The sequence below is a fragment of the Papaver somniferum genome, chromosome 8, assembly GCF_003573695.1.
Source record: "Papaver somniferum cultivar HN1 chromosome 8, ASM357369v1, whole genome shotgun sequence".
Classification (NCBI taxonomy): domain Eukaryota; kingdom Viridiplantae; phylum Streptophyta; class Magnoliopsida; order Ranunculales; family Papaveraceae; genus Papaver; species Papaver somniferum.
The window spans coordinates 134,222,179-134,241,144 of record NC_039365.1 but is presented as its reverse complement, the minus strand read 5'-3'; the positions used below and the strand labels follow the sequence as shown (position 1 = coordinate 134,241,144).

At 43.6% G+C, this 18,966-nt stretch overlaps 1 protein-coding gene across 1 annotated transcript; it reads left to right on the top strand.

Moving 5' to 3' along the window:
• Positions 1-12,108: 12,108 nt before the first annotated feature.
• LOC113306063 (mucin-5B-like) lies at positions 12,109-14,774 on the top strand. Its single transcript, XM_026555049.1, has 2 exons — positions 12,109-12,784; positions 14,428-14,774. Exons 1-2 carry the CDS (start codon positions 12,109-12,111, stop codon positions 14,772-14,774), a joined length of 1,023 nt encoding a protein of 340 aa, XP_026410834.1.
• The last annotated feature ends 4,192 nt before the right edge of the window (positions 14,775-18,966 follow it).

The window sequence follows — 18,966 nt, the reverse complement described above, 5'->3', positions numbered from 1 at the left end:
AATCATTTCGGGTAACGACATTGGCAGAGGGGATACTCCTAACTTTTCTTTGTTGCCCTATACCCATGCGCGCCCCAGAATCATGTCTTAATTTGAATGTTCTTGGAGAGATAGAGAATTCCGCACACTCGCTGCATCATGGATTGCACAGTCTCGTGTACAGAGTCCCTAGAGACCATGCAATTTCTGACTGAGAGTGGATCTATGTGAACTCCTTCATTGCCCAGTTGAAGTTCCCCTACTTATATCTTTTCTTTGAAGATATGCTTTAACTTGTTGCAGTCACTGGTCGGGTGGTGGACAAATCTGTGGTAGCGGAAATATTTGGCGTTTGCCATTTCCGCTTCGGTTGGTGGGCGTCTGGTCGGAGGTAGTATGATGGCATCGTCTTGGATCCATGATTCCAAGAGTTCAATTACTTCCTCAATTGGGAACGGGAAATCCAAGAAGTTTTCTCCAGCTTCTTGATGTCGCATGGGAGCTTTAGCGGTAGTCTTCCGAGGCGAAGCTGCCTGTCGTGCTGGCGCTGGGCTCTTGTATTGCTGTTCTGCCGCTGGAGCCTTCCTTTTTCCTCCTTTGTCTACCACGCTCATATAGGAGGGACCAGTGTTGTATTGCTTATTGATGAGGCGTATGTTCCCTCGAGTTTCGCGTTCGTCCTCGCCTCTAGTTGTCCTGGTTCTTTCCAACAACGCTGGTGCTGTTGTGGCCGACCGTTTTGAAGCTTCATGAATTTCAGAGAACGTCTGGAATCGCAGATTCTCTAGTAAGGTTCGGTATATGGGGATCATGACATTGATGCAAGAATCCACCAATTGTTGTTCGGTCACGTTTGGGTCATGACAATCTAGTGCTTGAATTTTGAATCTTTTGACAAAATCATTCGGATGTTCGTTGTTTCGTTGGAACATCCTTCCTAGATCTTATAAGGTAATTTGCTCAGACACAAAGAAGTACTTCTTATAGAAAGCCGCAACCATGTCAGACCAGTTAGGAATACTTCCTGGCGTAATGTTGTTATACCATGTGTATGATCTTCCAGTAAGTGATTTCGAAAATTCCCTCAAATGGAGAACGCGATTGTATTCGTGCTCCCCCAGGGACTCCAAGAATCGAGATACATGTTCACGCGCATTACCGGTGCCATAATACAGAGATAATTGAGGGGAAGAGTACCCCCTTGGAAGAGGAATTCTTTGTACTTCCGTAGGATACGGGGGTTGATGTTGATGTATTTCCACAGAATCGCTTTTGTCTCGGTTTCGGAGAAGTTGTTCTAAATCTTCTCGTGTGACAAAATTGGACGGTTGATTTCTCTCCGCTGGTGTTCCTGGGCGAGTCTCTTCGTTTACTAGGGTGCGCCCTGTTGAGATGCTGGCGCCAGGGGTATTGAAGGTGTTCCTCGTGGGCTCTGGCTGGTGTGATGTTTGTGGTATCTGCTCCGTTAGTGTCTTGAGAAAAACAAGCACCTCCTTCTGAGTCGAGGCCATGTCCTTTTGGGCTCTAGCGAGAACCTCCAGTACAGGAATAGTGATATAGGATCGGCTCCCTCTCGGTCCTCCAGTTTCTCGTCCTGACGGCAGAGTAGATGCGGCTCTGGTGACGGTTGGAGGTGTCATACTTGACGAAATATTGGGAGCGGCGGCTGATAGACACATTTTGTGTTTAATTTGATCTCAATACTATATATTGTTGGCACTCGAGTTTGTACTAATTTTGGTGTTTTATGTGTTTGTAGGCACCTTTGGAAAATTCGGCTCGAAAAGTTGGTAAAAGCCCCGGAGGACACGTGTTATTCGGACTCTCACCGTTGGATAAGGGGCACCTAAATTACTAAGGGGCACCCCAGGTCACCCCAAAAGGCATCTGCTATTCGCACCCCAGTACAGGATTAGGGGGAGGTCATCTTCTCCATTTGAATTTTGTTTTTGGCGGGAAAATGGAGAAAACTTCTGCAGATTTTTGTTCGAATTGTTGAACGTGTTCTAGGGAGATTCAATGGCTGATTTTTGGTAGATACTTGTGATATGGCCTATTAAACACACTGTGGGCGTTTGGTTCGACCAGAATTGGCTAGAATCAGCTAAACAATTCACGGGTTGAAAACAGGGCAGTTCGTGTATATCACGGGTTTCACGTGATATGGAGAAGATTCAACGTGTTTTGTGCGTGCATGGAAGACCCTCACAGCCTGTTAGAGCGTGAAGGAGTTAAATATGGTAATTTGGAGGCTTGAAAACGCGTGAGAAGATGAAACAGGAAAGAAAATATTCCCAGAAAAATTTTCTTTACTGCCGAGTTAAAGAGAATTATATGGAGTGAATGAGCGAGATTCGATGGGTCTGTTGGCTATAAATAGGTTGCTGGGGTTGAGTAGAAAGGGGGTCGAGAGTTTGGGGTCGAGAGGAGGTCCAGAGAAGCAGAAATCAAGAGTTGATGAAACTCTGTTTCTGCTGCTGCTGATGATGAAGAACACCAAGAACACGAAGAACAGACTCGCAAGGACAGTCGTTTATCAACAGTGTCTAAGACGCACCTATGTGGGTCGCAGTGCAGTCTAAAAAGCAGCAGCACTTGTGTTTTATCGTTCATTCTGTGATGCTTTTTGTACGTCGCAGATTACAGTTTTACACCATTTTCTCCTTTTCTCTCCATTGTAAACACCATTTGAGCTATAAAAATATATTTTGAGTGTGTTTTCATCATGAGGAGCTAAAACCCAACACTGGGACGACGGAGGAGGATGAATTTCATCCTTGGGGTAATTTATTTTATTCTTTTTTATGACTTTTGCATTAATCTAAAATTGAAATATGATTTGAATTAATTGGTTGTTATTTAATTTGATGATGTATGCTTAGCTTAGTTGTTTTGATACATCATGCTTAGGACTTACAATCAATGTTTTAAGAATCTATCTTGGCAAAATCAGAGTCTATGTTAATTTTATTGAGTTTTAATTGGTAAAGAATATATGAATGAACCTTGTGTAGTGAATTCAGCCAAATCCTTAGTCCTAGTACCTCTCACCCATTGTTAATATTTTTGTATATATATTTTTATTATATCTAAAAATTCCATTTCCTTCACAAGTCTGAAACGAATCCTATTTATTACAACCATAATCAAAAATATTAATCATTTTGGCGCCGCCGACGCGGATTTGTGCTTAGGTAGAATTTTTAGTTTTTTTTTTATTTCATTTGTTCTTTTTGCGTTTCTTTGGGTGTGTCTTTGTATTACAGGTTTGAAGTTGGATACTAAAGACCTTGGAATCAAAGCTTAAAGCTAAAAGAGAAGGAAAAAAGACAAAGCAAAAAAAAGAAAAAAAAAGAAAAAAAAAAGAAAAAAAAAGAGAGATTATTATTTTTATTTTTTTAAGAGACTTTCCATTTTATTTTTTTTGTAATTATTATTATTATTTTTTGTATTTCTTTTCATTGGACTGGACTTTGGACAATTTATTTTAATTTTAAACCCTACGAAAGGGTTATATAAAAAAAAAATTTAAATATAAACTGTTTGCAGGGAAGGACGACGATTACATTATCGTCTCGGCCCCTCGGGTTCGCACACTGACACCGGAGTCAGTGGCCCGAGTCGACTACAGCGGTTCTTCGCCCGTCTGGTACGGGAGGTAACTTCTAAACACCCGCGAATCTCCTGTCAGCGGGTTTACTGTCTGCCTTAAGGTGATTATATGTTGAGGACTGAACCGGCTGCTTTAAATTCCTTGTAAAGGGAAAGAACTGGCCATATAAGATAAGGGTTCGGATTTCATCACCGTTCCCTTCTTGCCCGCCTTAGGAAAACGAAACCAAACGCGAACCTAAGCTTAAAATTTTGACTAGAAAGATACCTATAGGGTAACGAGCTTAACAGGAAAGTCATTCGAAAAATATTGGTTACTCTTTTAAGCATACTTCAAAGTTCTTGATGGTTTCTGTAAGTTGAATGCGTGACTGCGCCGCCTTGTAATACCGGTGAGGCTTTGGGTATCAACTTACTTTAACTCAGACTGATTCCAGAGGGGTTTGCTTAAATTGTAACGAATTCCCTTTCGAAGGATTAGAAGCTAGTCTAGAAACAATCTAAGTGGATCCATCATGCTTTTTGTTTGCTAGAAATCAGTAGGTTTGATTTGGTCGAGTCAGCCTTGTTTGTGATTGTGTAGAATTCCCTTGCAATTAAGAATGTCGAACTGGTATGACAGAAGCCAATACAATGAGTATCGATCTGAATTTGAATATGAACATCATCATTTTTATGACCATGGTGAGAATAGTAGTTGGGAACGCCAACCTTTTCAAGGTTATGGTTCATACCATGGTGAACCCAATTACTGTCCACACGCGAATTGGTCTTACAAGCAAGAAAATCAGGAACACTGTAGTACTGGTTACTCGTTTTTGGAAACTAGTCCTGATTATGATATTTCTGAACCTGTTCCATCTCTAGAAGAGACCCAACAGCGGATTGAAAGGACGTATAAACGTTTAGTTGCAATGAATAGTTCAAAATAAGAGTGTACACGATATTCTGAGATGATAAACGAGAGTGGTAAACGTATAAGTGTTATGCTCAGTGAAATTCAGGCACGTCTAGAGGCAGAAAATGAACAGTTGGCTAATGCTGCTCGAAATAATCTAAATTTCCAAAATAGGGTTTCTAATTCTACCCTTGATATCAATAGTGAATATTGTCCTAATTTAGAGGACGAGGCTAGAATAAAATACACTACTTATTTAGATAAGGTTCAATCATCTTTGTACTATTATGATGATGAGGATAGTAGTAATGAAGAATCTGAAATATGTAGGCATAGTGATCAGGAATCTATTAATCCAATTGAGCTTTATAATGATTATATTATTTCTAATTCAAATCCAAATAATTTTTATGATTATTCACCTATTCAAAAGGACGAGGATTTGATTAGGGATACCACCGTTTTAGACTATGTAGTTTTTCCTTTTGATTACGAAGCCGATAGTGGTTTAGAGGAACGGGTTTATTCCGAAAATGTTGTTTTAGAGTCTAGCGACTTAGAAACAATAGTATTAGATGAAGAATATATACCCGTAGAGATGAGTAAAGATGCACTAACTGATAATAAATTAGAAGAATCAATTGACCATTTTCAAGAATCTAATGATCCAGAAATTAGGGAGATTGTAACTAGTCTATCTAGAGACACTGAAAACTCTAAGTTTGGGGGTGATTATCACCTTCCTAGTGCCTTACCTTTAACTCTCAGAAAGTCCCTTCACTTAGGACTTGATATCTCTTCCTCGACAATTTTACAAGATTACCTTCATACTCGTTTTCCCGAACCTAATGTTGTCCAGGAAGAAGTTCAGTCGTTAGAAACCCATCCTATGGTTGATGTGGTTTGCCCAGGCTATGATCCCCAGATTGACTTTGTTTTCCCACCAAATAGTTTTCTTCCAACTGTGGGAACGTTTATATTCCAAATGTGTCGAATATTAAGTTGTGAGACTAAACCTAAATGCTTTAGGAAATTAAAATCGACACATTTGCTTAAGAATGACCACTACTCTCATTGTGGTCAATTTTGTAAGTAAATCTTATTGACTTAGAGGATCCTCAGTTATTTAGGTTATTATTGTGCGCTTCTAAGATCATATTTGAGTTTTTCCAGACTCTAGGACCTAATGATTCGGATCCCACCTATGAAGAAACGCAACCAATGAAAATATTTTATTTAGACCATTTCTTAGAACCTGAACCTGAACCACAATTAGATATAAATATCTTAATCAGGAAACTAGATAAGGGCATGCTATCCTTGTTCACTTTCTTGGGTTATTGTAGTTTCCTTTGGTCAGCTATTTTTGGTTTTGAAGACCCACAGTTATTTCGGCTGTTACTTTTTGATTCTATGAGGTGACTAATTCCTTCCGATGTCTGGCTGAAGACTTTAAACTTAGCACTTCTTGGGAGGTAACCCAATCTCATGCGACACGGTAATATCTTTCCTTAACTCTTTTGCTTCAAATGGTAACAGTTTCTCCTTGTTCATATGCTTTTAATTTTATCTTTAGAATATTGAGGACAATGTTATATTTAAGTTTGGGGGTATGGGAGAAACTTTTTAGTTGCACTTTTGAAACTTCTAGCGTCACATGGTATCCGGTTAGCTAAGTTTACATACTGTTTCTCACCAAAAAGATAGAAATTGGAATGCTAGAGATAACAACTTATTGAGACATTAGAGAAAAAGACATTGAGATCCTTGAAATTCAGGAGAGAACTTGTTCCTTTTAGAGGGTAACCGTGATGGACCTAACCATACATGATGGAAAGGCAAGTAGATCAGGGAAATGCCAGAAAGACAAAGCAACCTCACAATGTAGTCTTAGTTACTGGATTGCGACTCTCTCTCAGTAGAAACTTATCATCATCAACAAGCGGAGCGACATCAAAATCTATGAAGAAAGTGAAGACGTTTTAGGTTTAGAAGCAACAATAGAAGAGAATAATTCAAAAATCAAAGTTGAAGTTATAAGAGCAAATGATATAAGTTGTTAGAATCCATGATACCAATACAACACAAGTTGCGAAGATCCAAGTTTTGAAAGTCCTTCTCTCATGGCCATGTAAATTTTTGTCTTGTAATTTTTTGTTTTCAAAAAAAAAAAAAAAAAAAAAAAAAAAAAAAAAAAAAAAAAAAAAAAAAAAAAAAAAAAAAAAAAAAAAAAAAAAAATGAAACATCATTACGTTCTTTTTGTTCAATAAGGCCATAGGGAAGAAGAAATTTATAAGTCAAGCAAGAAATCGAAGAGAAGAGTTAATTGTCAAGGTTCTATGAGGTTCGATAGTTTATCATCAACAGTTGAAGACCGAAGAAGGCCTTGTTTCTACTGAGCACTGTGAGAGAGTCGAAGAAAGATGCATTTTGGTTGCTTTGTTAGTCTGCTTTCAATCTGGCACAAAATCTTTCTAGCACTGGTTTAACTCATCACACGTAATTAGTCCAGCTGTGTAGCAGATGTCCCTCTCATTTTTATCTCTCTCCTAATCTTATCCAGCTGTAAAGCAGCGGACGCATCTTACAATGTTTATCTAGCTGTGTAGCGGATATCTCTTTATCTAGCAGTGGTGTGGATGTGTCTCCCCTTTTCTTCAGTCAGCTTTAGAGATGACACATTTAATTTCTCTGGCATTCTACTTACTTGGAGATAGGTTGAGAATATTTATGTCCTCATAGCTCTTTGGATACTTGTGACCAATTAGGAGTAAAGGTTTTGTGGGTACACCTCTGATAAACCCTCCGGAGACAACACTCCGCCGCTAGGGCCACCTAGCGGTTTAACGGCCTGCTGCACGTGCTAAGTGTAGTCTTTTTATCTTTTCAAAAATAAATTTTGCTCGAGGACTAGCAAATAATAAGTTTGGGGGTATTTGATAGACAAATTTTTGTGTTTAATTTGATCTCAATACTATATATTGTTGGCACTCGAGTTTTTACTAATTTTGGTGTTTTATGTGTTTGTAGGCACCTTTGGAAAATAAACATTTTTTGGAAAATTCGGCTCGAAAAGTTGGTAAAAGCCCCGGAGGACACGTGTTATTCGGACTCTCATCGTTGGATAAGGGGCACCTCAATTACTAAGGGGCACCCCAGGTCACCCCAAAAGGCATCTGCTATTCGCACCCCAGTACAGGATTAGGGGGAGGTCATCTTCTCCATTTGAATTTTGTTTTTGGCGGGAAAATGGAGAAAACTTCTGCAGATTTTTGTTCGAATTGTTGAACGTGTTCTAGGGAGATTCAATGGTTGATTTTTGGTAGATATTTGTGATATGGCCTATTAAACACACTGTGGGCGTTTGTTTCGACTAGAATTGGCTAGAATCAGCTAAACAATTCACGGGTTGAAAACAAGGCAGTTCGTGTATATCACGGGTTTCACGTGATTTGGAGAAGATTCAACGTGTTTTGTGCGTGCATGGAAGACCCTCACGGCCTGTTGGAGCGTGAAGGAGTTAAATATGGTAATTTGGAGGCTTGAAAACGCGTGAGAAGATGAAACAGGAAAGAAAATATTCCCAGAAATATTTTCTTTACTGCCGAGTTAAAGAGAATTATATGGAGTGAATGAGCGAGATTCGATGGGTCTGTTGACTATAAATAGGTTGCTGGGGTTGAGTAGAAAGGGGGTCGAGAGGAGGTACAGAGAAGCAGAAATCAAGAGTTGATGAAACTCTGTTTCTGCTGCTGCTGATGATGAAGAACACCAAGAACACGAAGAACAGACTCGCAAGGACAGTCGTTTATCAACAGTGTCTAAGACGCACCTCTGTGGGTCGCAGTGCAGTCTAAACAGCAGCAACACTTGTGTTTTATCGTTCATTCTGTGACGCTTTTTGTGCGTCGCAGGTTACAGTTTTACACCATTTTCTCCTTTTCTCTCCATTGTAAACACCATTTGAGCTATAAAAATATATTTTGAGCGTGTTTTCATCATGAGGAGCTAAAACCCAACACTGGATGAATTTCATCCTTGGAGTAATTTATTTTATTCTTTTTTATGACTTTTGCATTAATCTAAAATTGAAATATGATTTGAATTAATTGGTTGTTATTTAATTTGATGATGTATGCTTAGCTTAGTTGTTTTGATACATCATGCTTAGGACTTACAATCAATGTTTTAAGAATCTATCTTGGCAAAATCAGAGTCTATGTTAATTTTATTGAGTTTTAATTGTCAAAGAATATATGAATGAACCTTGTGTAGTGAATTCAGCCAAATCCTTAGTCCTAGTACCTCTCACCCATTGTTAATATTTTTGTATATATATTTTTATTAAATCTAAAAATTCCATTTCCTTCACAAGTCTGAAACGAATCCTATTTACTACAACCATAATCAAAAATATTAATCAGCGACAGTGCCTCTGACTCTGGTGATTGGAGGTGTAACACCTGAAGGAGCATTTTCCGCGGCAGAGGCTCTGGCTCTGGTAACCGAAGGTGTAACGCCTGATGGAACATTCTCCATGTTTCTGTTTTTGACATATGGCGTATTAGCATCACTGGAAGGAACGTTAACACCGAGAATAATTTCGGTGCCAGTGTTCTCAAGGTTTGTCGCTGATCCGGACCTGAGTTCTACCATCTTGAGATCGGGGTTGAAGGATAATATCGAGAGTTGAGAAATTGATATTGTAACCGAGAGATTAATCTCCCGATGTGGTCGCCAATTGTTTGAGGGTGAAAACTGTTTCTCCTGATTTTGGTAATTTTGGGTATGTGGGTGAGAAACGAACATAAACCCTAAACAATCTACTACACGAGAGTGTTGATGGTGGTTTTTAGCTTAGGTTTAAAATCGTAAAACCCTAGTCAGACAGTGACGTCACATAACTTGAGTAATAATGTCTCCACCAAGCGCATTTATTGAACCCTTTAATATGTCTGCGAGAAAATTATCAGGGTACCTTTTCTTAATGCTAATTAGGGTTTTGATAGGCCAAACCCTAATTTCCACACCACATGTTCCAATGGCATGCCGTGCCAGCCACATCTCCGCGCCAAGGCATGCCAACCATGCCAGATGCACCACATGTGCCAATGGCATGCCGTGCCAGCCACATCTCCGTGCCAAGGCATGCCAACCATGCCAGCCGTACCACATGTGCCAATGGCATGCTGTGCCAGCCACATCTCCGCGCCAAGGCATGCCATCCGCACCACATGTGCCAATGGCATGTCGTGCCAGCCACATCTCCGCGCCAAGGCATGCCAGCCGCACCACATGTGCCAATGGCATGCCGTGCCAGCCACATCTCTGCGCCAAGGCATGCCAACCATGCCAGCCGCACCACATGTGCCAATGGCATGTCGTTCCAGCCACATCTCCGCGCCAAGGCATGCAAACCATGCCAGCCACATCTCCGCGCCAAGGCATGCCAATCATGCCAGCCGCACCACGGTGCCAATGGCATACCATGCCAGCCACATCTCCGCGCCAAGGCATGCCAGCCGCACCATGGTGCCAACAGCATACCATGCCAGCCACATCTCCGCTCCAAGGCATGCCAACCATGACAGCCGCACCACGATGCCAACGGCATACCATGCCAGCCACATCTCTGCGCCAATGCATGCCAACCATGCCAGCCGCACCACTGTGCCGCTGGCTGCCAAACCAAGGGTTGCAACAATCAACGACGACCCATCCATCTGAGATGCAGATCTCAGCCGTACAAGTTCGCCACCTAACGCATGGAAACTTCCGTCCCAAGGCCAAACATCATGGTTTATGCCAAAACCCTAATTTTGGCCACACCTAAAACATGCCAAAGCCATGCCGGCCCTACCACCACGCAGCTGGCTGCCAAACGAAGGGTTGCAACAATCAACGACTACCCATCCATCTGAGATGCAGATCTCAGCCGTACAAGTTCGCCACCTAACGCATGGCAACTTCCGACCAAGGCAAAACATCACGGTTTATGCCAAAACCCTAATTTTGGCTACGCCTAAAACATGCCAAAGCCATGTCGGCCCTACCACCATGCCGCTGGATGCCAAACGAAGGGTTGCAACTATCAACGGCTACCCTTCCATCTGAGATTCAGATCTTAGCCGTAAAAGTTCGCCACCTAACGCATGGCAACTTCCGGCCCAAGGCCAAACATCATGGTTCATGCCAAAACCCTAATTTTGGTCACGCCTAAAACATGCCAAAGCCATGCCGGCCCTACCACATGTCACTGACTGCCAAACGAAGGGTTGCAACAATCAACAGACGCCCTTCCTCCTGAGATGCAAATCTCAGCCGTACAAGCTTTCCATCAAACACATGGTCACTTTTGGACCAATGCCAAGCACTAATTTTGGCCGCACCTAAACTATGCCAAAATCCTAGTTTTGGCCGCGCCTAAATAACGCCAAAATCCTAGCTCCGCCGTGCCTGAACCATACCACTGGCTGTAAACAAGGGGATGCAACAATCGACGGCTCCCCTTCCTCCTGAGATACGAATCTCAGCCATACAAACTTGCCACCAAACGATTTGTGGCAATCTCATGGCCACAACACCAAAACCTTAATTTGGCCGTGCCAAGAGCATGCAAGCGCTGCAACCATGCCGCTGGTTGCCGAACAAAGGGTTGCAAAAATCTACGGCTATCCTTCGTCCTGAGATGCGGATCTCATCCGTACAAACCTGCCACCAAACGACTCGTGAAAATGTCTTGGCTGCGATGCTAACTCTTGGACACGACACCAACTTGGCTGCGATGCTAACTCTCTGGTCACGACACCAACCTGGCTATGATGCCTATTCTTTGGTCACGACACCAACTTGGCTACAAACGCCAAATCCTTTGGCCACGCCACACGCAGAAACATGCTACACGTTTTCCACGAAAACACTCGAGACATCAAAACGTATCACAAACTGGGGGATGCTCATCAAGGTATTGGTCTGGCGGTTTACAGCGTGCGGCGTACATTACGCCCGTTACAAGAAAGTGTCATAAGAGTGAGGCGGCTAGTAAATACAAGGAGTAATGGTGAAACGTTTCCTTCATTTTGGAAACATCAATTCCAGGCGCTACCCATTACCGCTTCCTTCCATTTACTCAACCGTTTCTAATTCTTACGAGACCAGGGTACGTTTCGTTGCGACTTGTATAAATAGGTCTCACCTATTTCCACCAAAGGACAAGTTTTAGTCAGGAGAATACAATACTCAGAAATCACTCGTTAGCTTTCCCATCTGTTAGCTTTCCACTTTATGATACAAGTCGTCAAACAACTACTCTTCCTGAATCAAATATTCTGGTTTCAACACTCTCTTCGCTTCCCTCCCTAGACCATGAAGCAAGTCTGGAACGGCCATTTCTTGATTTAGGCTGGATTTGTACAGATTGATCTCTCAAATCAAAATACTCCCTTGCAGTACATTGTTTAGGGTTTAGACTCGTTTCTCACCCACACACTCGAAATTACCGAAATCAGCAGAAACTGTTTTCACCCTCAAACAATTGGCGACCATAGTGGGAGATCAATATATCGGTTGCAAGATCGATTTCCAATTTCCAGTTTCACCATTCAATTCCAATTTCAACATGGTAGAACTCAGATCCGGGTCAGCAACAAGCCCTGAGAACACCAACGCGGAACCCGTCCCTGGTACTAACACTCCTTTCAGTGGCACCACTACGCCACTTACTAATCCCAACAACACGGAAAGAGATCCTTCAGGTGTTACACCACCAGTCACCAGGGCCAGAGCTGCTGCAACCCCTAATGTTTCTACGCGGCCTACTAATCTCAGCAGCACGGAAAACGCTCCTTCAGGTGTTACACCACCAGTCACCAGGGCCAGAGTTGCTGTTACCGCCCCTAATGCTTCGTCGAGTATGACGCCTCCGACCGTCACTAGGACTACAGTTACTCCACCATCAGGACGAGAAACCAGAGAAGCTAAAAGGAGTCGACCCTATGTCACCATCGCTGATTTGATGGAGAGACAGGAGGTTCTTGCTGAAGCTCAGACGTACATGGATTCGACTCAGAAAGAGGTCCTTGTCTTTTTCAAGACCCTAACGGAGCAACTACCACAGGAGTCACGCCATCCAGAACCGATGAGGAACACCTCCAATACCCCTGGCGTCGGCACCTCAGCGGGGCATACCTTTGCAAACGAAGAGACTCGCGCCGGAACCCCATTGGAGAGAAATCAACCATCCAATTTTGTCACACGAGAAGATTTGGAGCAACTTCTTCGGAATCGAGTCAAAAGTGATAATATACACATGCATCGGCATCAACCCCCTTACCCGCCTGAAATACAAAGAATTCCTCTTCCAAGAGGATACTCTTCTCCTCAATTCACTTTATACGACGACAACAGGAATGTATGTGAACATATCTCTCGATTTCTGTAGTCCCTAGGCGAACACGAATACAATCACGTTCTCCGTCTGAGGGAGTTTTCGAAATCGCTTACCGGAAGAGCGTACACGTGGTACAACATCATCGCACCAACCATCATCCCCAACTGAGGTGACATGGTTACGGCTTTCTACAAGAAGTACTTCTTCGTGTCTGAGCAAGTTACCTTCTCGGATCTAGGAAGGATGTTCCAACGAGATAACGAACATCCAAATGATTTTTTCAATAGATACAGGGTTCAAGCGCTAGACTGTCATGACTCAAACATGACCGAACAATAATTGGTGAATTCCTGCATCAACGATATGGCTCCCATCTATCACGCCTTACTAAAGAACCTGCGGTTCCAGACATTCTTTAAACTCCGTGAGGCTGCCAAACGATCGGCCACGACAACACCAGCCTTGTTAGAAAGAACCAGGCCAGTCAAAGGCGAAGACGCACGCGAAACTTGAGGAAGTAGACGTCTCGTCAACAAGCAGTATAACGTTGGTCCCTCCTCTGTGAGCGTAGTAGACGAAGGAGGAAAAAGGAAGTCCCCAGCGGCAGATCAACAACCTAAGCGCACGGCACCGGAACAACGGGCAGCTCCACCACGGAGGGCCGCCGCTAAAACTCCCATGCGTCATCACGAATCTGGAGAAGATGTCTTGGATTTCCCGTTCCCGATCGAGGAAGTGATCGAACTCTTAGAGGCATGGATTTAGGACGATGTCATCAGACTACCACCTCCCAGACGCCCACCGACTGAAGCAGAGATGGAGAACCCCAAATACTGCCGCTATCACCGGTTCGTTCACCACCCGACCAGCGACTGCAACAGACTAAAGCATATCTTCAAGGAGAAGGTAGAGGCAGCGGAACTTCAGCTGGGAAATGAGGGAGTGCATAGAGATCCATTTCCAGTCAGGAATTGTGGGATCTTTGGGGACTCCGTACACGAAACCGTACAATCCATGATGCAGCATGTGTGCGAAATTCTCTGCCTTTCCAAGACGCAGCGTCAAGATATCATCACTACCCTCAATCGTGTTGTGTCAGGCAAATGACTTTTTTCGGTTACGCCATGTCAGAAGCTCAGGCTCTTTCAGGGAACAACGCTGAAAACCCCAACTGTGTCGGGCAAACGACTTTTTCCGGTTACGCCATGTCAGAAGCCTAGGCTCTTTCAGGGAACAACGCTGAAAACCACAACTGGGGACTGCTAATCACGGCTTATCTAAGAGGCACTGAGCTCGACAACGTACTGATCGACGCGTCCTATGACTTCAATATTGTTACCATCAAGACTTTGAGAGCTGCAGGAATTTAGAAGCAAGAGGCTACCCACTCCCCATCCGTGGTCAAGAATTCGGAAGGAGAAACAATGAACGCATACGGCTACGTTAACCTTGAGATCAAGGTGGGAGACGCTATAACGCATGGAAAATTCCATATTGTCCAAGAACTAAGTTACGACATGATCCTGGGGCACTCATGGGTATTTGAAGACAAAGCAAAATTGGGAGCATCCCCTCTGCCAGTGTCGACACCCGAAAGATTTTCCAAAAAGCCGTCCGACCTGCTTCCGTATCAACAACTTACCAAAGGAACACGATCACCCGGACAAAGCCCATTGGCGCTCGCTCGCAGATTCCAAACGCAAGTAGGTCTGGGCAAACAACCTTCTCTAGAACCGGTCACTTCATCTCTTAGCCCATCATGGGGACTTGGTCCGATTATCGACACAGACATTGTTAAGAGATGTGAGTGGGGCGCTGGACCTTTCAAGCGCTTCACCAAGAATTTGGAAGCTGCAGCCGAAGATGACGAGACCAAGAGTCAAGCGGATACATGACACCCAAAGTTCCAAATTGGAGACCTGGTAGTCAAGGCAACCTCATTTCAAGTCGTAAATATGACGGTGAAGATAGTTGTTCGAACTGATTCACCCGAAAAAAGGGAAGACGAGCCATATCTGGTGGCAGATGTTCTTTTGGGAGGTTACTGCAAACTCATAAACACCGACAAGTTGGAAGGCGTAATGGTTCACTCGTGATGGCTCAATCCCTTCAATACCTAAAGCACGGTGCTACTTCCTCCTCCAGCGTTCTTCCTTTACCTAAAGCACTGTGCTACTTCCTCCTACAACGTTCTTCCTTTAGTATTTTCTTCAGAAATTTCCCTTTTCACTCAATATTTGTATTCCGTCCAAGATGAATGCACCGCTTGCATTCTTAATTAGGTTTCCGACTTCTATTTAAAGCATATCTTTCCTTTCAAACGATTTTTCTGGATCTCAAAAAAAAAAAAAAAAAGCACCAATAATCATCGTGAAACCATTTCCCATCAAATGTCAGAAAAGCCGAAACCCTGAAAGAAATATCTTGTTCGAAGCTCTGAAGGGAAGAATATACAAGAAATCATCAGACGACATGAAAGACATAGAATGTCAAACAACTTATTCTGATGGAAGGATTGGATCTTTCAAATAAGGGGTTTTATTCATTCAAAGATGTGAAACTATGGAAACTAGATGAATGGACTACTACTTGGCAAAGCCCTAACTTCGCCATGAATACAAAGAAAATAAAATGAGTCTGTGAAATATCAAAAAGGCTACACGCCAAAGAGAAACAACAAAAAGGAAGGGGAAACTGGTCATCGAAAGCAGATGCACGGATCGCCAACGCCTCTGTCAGAGCCCTTTGAAGCACTTTCCCCAACAATCTCTCGGGAAGCAAACGTTTCATCCAAAATCCGCCTCAGTAACAACGAATCCAGCATCGCGTCCAGAAGCCGCCTCAGCAGCAGCGACCTCAGCATCCCACCCGGAAACCGCCTTAGCAGCAACTGTTTCCGCCTCCTGCCCGACATCCGCTTTAATAGCCGTCCCAGTATATGCCACCATGACTTCTCCAACGTCACCGACAGCAGTTTCGGCGTCCACTCCAAAAGTTGCTTCAGTTTCGTCAACCTCAGCGTCGTCTTCCTCGGAAGCCTTTTCAGCAACCTTTCGAGGATACCTCAGTTCATAGGCATCAGAATCAAGGATTATGACACCATCTTGGACAGGGAAAGTAAGATGGCTCTCCCCTAGAAGATTCACGGACTCAGTCTTCCGCCGTTTCAACCGAGAGGAGAATCGTTAATCCCTAGCACTAGGCTGTGTAGAAATTTTGTTGCCCTGAAACCTCTCAACACGCCGGGATGCTTCGTCACCTCCCCGTTTTTCCTCCATACCCACCGAAGCCATGAAAGCCTGAACAAGCATCCGCACTCCACATAAATAAGTGGAAGGCATGTCCTAAATAATTTCGCCAGCTTCACGAAACAGAGAATCAATTCTGTCCAACGCCTCCCACTGTGGTCGCCAGTTGTTTTGGGGTAAAAACTGTTTCTGCTGGTTTTGGTAAATTTGGGTGTGTTAATGAGAAACGAATCTAAACCTTAAACAAATGCACTGCATGGGAGTACTTTAGATTCGATAGATCAATCTGTACAATCCCGGCCTAAACCAAGAAATGGTCGTTCCAGTCTTGATTCGGTGACAAAGTGAAGGAGAAGGGTTGGTCTTAGGGAGGGAAGCGAAGAAGGTGTTGAGACCAGAATGTTTAATTCTGAAGGTGTGGCTATTTTATGACTTGTATCAGAATGTGGAACTGGATTTCGGAATGTAAGTTATCAGTTCTTTTGTGTTTTTCTAGATCCTTGTGCTGTTGCTAACCCAAAACTCATGTTTTGGTCGAAATAGGTAGAAACCTATTTATACAAGTCATAATTGAATGCACCCTGATTTCGTAGGAAATGGGAGTGATTGAGTGATGTAGAAGTGGGGTAATGTGTAAATGCTAGAAACCATGTCCCCACTATGAAGGAAACGGGTTAGTTTACACCACTACTTCTTGTCGCCACTAACTGCCCGCTTTCCCGACACTTTTTTATAATGGGCATGTTGCACGCCGCACGTGGTAAACCGCCAGACCAATACCCTGATGAGCATCCCCAAGTTTGTGACATGTTTGATGTCTCGAGTATTTTTGTGGAAAATGTGCAGCAGATTGTTGAGTGGGCCATGTGTGCAAAACTGGCTATTCCGATTAATCGTACGCTAGCTAAATGGAGGATAATCATGTGTGCCAAGTTAAGTCATGAGACTTTCCGTAGGACGATGACGTTTGGTTGGTCACCTGAGACTTTTTATAGGCCGGTTAACTCCGTGGCGAATTTGGACGGCTGAGATTGCAATTAATGAGAGAAGGTGGTAGTTGATTATGGCCACATCTTGTTGGCGCCAATAGTGGCATAATGGCGTAATGGCGCCTGTCAGTGGCATAGTGGTGCAGTGGCGCCTGCCTAAATTAGGGTTTGGCATGCAGCAACCCTAATTAGTGCGTGTGGCATGTGTCTTAACGGCCCTGCCTAAATCAGGGTTTGGCATGCCGTAACCCTAATTAGCGCGCGTGGCATGTGGCATAGCGGCCCTGACTAAATTAGGGTTTGGCATGCCGCAGCCCTAATTAGCTCGCGTGGCATGTGGTCGCGGCACAATGACGTTTTTTGTGCAGATGGTGCCATGGCCGCGTCAAAGGAATTATGGCAGGGCCATAATGTGGGAACGACCACAGGCGCAAGGATAGCCATGGGTGGCCATGGCATGACGCCTTTTTTAGGGTTTTATGGGTCCCGCATGGCTCGTGGCATATTTTGGGGCCAAAGTGGCGTAATTTGGGCCACGGCCAAAAATTAGGGTTTCGACCAATGCCACTAAAGAAAAAATGTGTTTTCTGATAAGAATACCCTGGTTGGAGTCTGTTATGGCGTTGGCCACGAACAAAAGTGGATTAGCACGTAGCTGCGCTGCTTGTGGCACGTCGGCATGTTACTGCGGCGGAGCGGCATGTTGGCATGCCAATTAGCACGTTGGCGCGGCATGGCACGTTTGGAATTCCGATTAGCATGGTGGTGCGGCATGGCACGTTTGGTATGCCGATTAGCATGTTGGCGCGGCACGACACGTTTGGCATGCCGATTAGCATGGTGGCCGTTTGGCATAGTTTGGCCTTTTAATGCGTGTGGCGGGTTTAGAGCGACCTGATTGTCCGATAGGAAAGAGATCCGACAAGTATGGGCCTAGCCACATCTCATGTGCGCGTGGCGGATTTAGAGTGACCTGATTGGTCGATGGGAAAGAGGAGGGCCAACAAGCGTCATGGGGGCGTGGCCACATCTCTATTGCGCGTGGCTGCTTTAGAGCGAACTGATTGGTCGATATGAAAGAGGGGGGGCGGTCAAGCAGCATGGGGCGTGGCCGTCTGCGGGTGGCGCCTAAACTGGCCGGCCATGTGACATGGCCGTACCTACTTTTGTTGCTGCTCCTATTTTCTGCGGCTCCTCTTTTATTTCTTGTTTTCTGGTAGGACTTTGCTACTACTATCTCCATGGCGGATTAGTTTCTTAGCTTGCCTAGGTTTGGCCTCGACCAATAGGGTTTGTGATATTTGCACAGGCGCAAAAATGCCTAATTTTTGCAAATTAATTAGGTCAAAACTTGAATTTTGTGAGTTATCACAAAATTGAACAAATTTTGTGTGTTGACACAAAATCCTTTTATTCTTAGAGAGCAGTTAGCGCATCTTCTGATTGAGCATTTTCATGCAGACCTTAATGTTAATACTTCGAGAAATACGTGCTACTCAGCTGCGAGTGAACACTAATTGTCATGTCATACCAATACTAAGGGTTCAGCTGGGGAACATAGCATAGGAAAACACTTAATAAACCATACACTAATGAGTAATGTCGGTGAGAGTTTACAGAATATTTAGGATTGTTGCTACATTCACCATTCTGAATAAATATACTGAATTTCTCAGTACATGTGTGAGTAGAGGGGCCCGGGTACTCATTACTTTAATATGGCTCAGTCCTTTTGCATACGACGCATTAAATATAGGGTTTTACATTTTTATCCCTGAACTAAAAACCACCATCAACAGCAGGAGGAATCCTTGTCCTATTTGGATTCTTGACATAACCCAATATTGTGG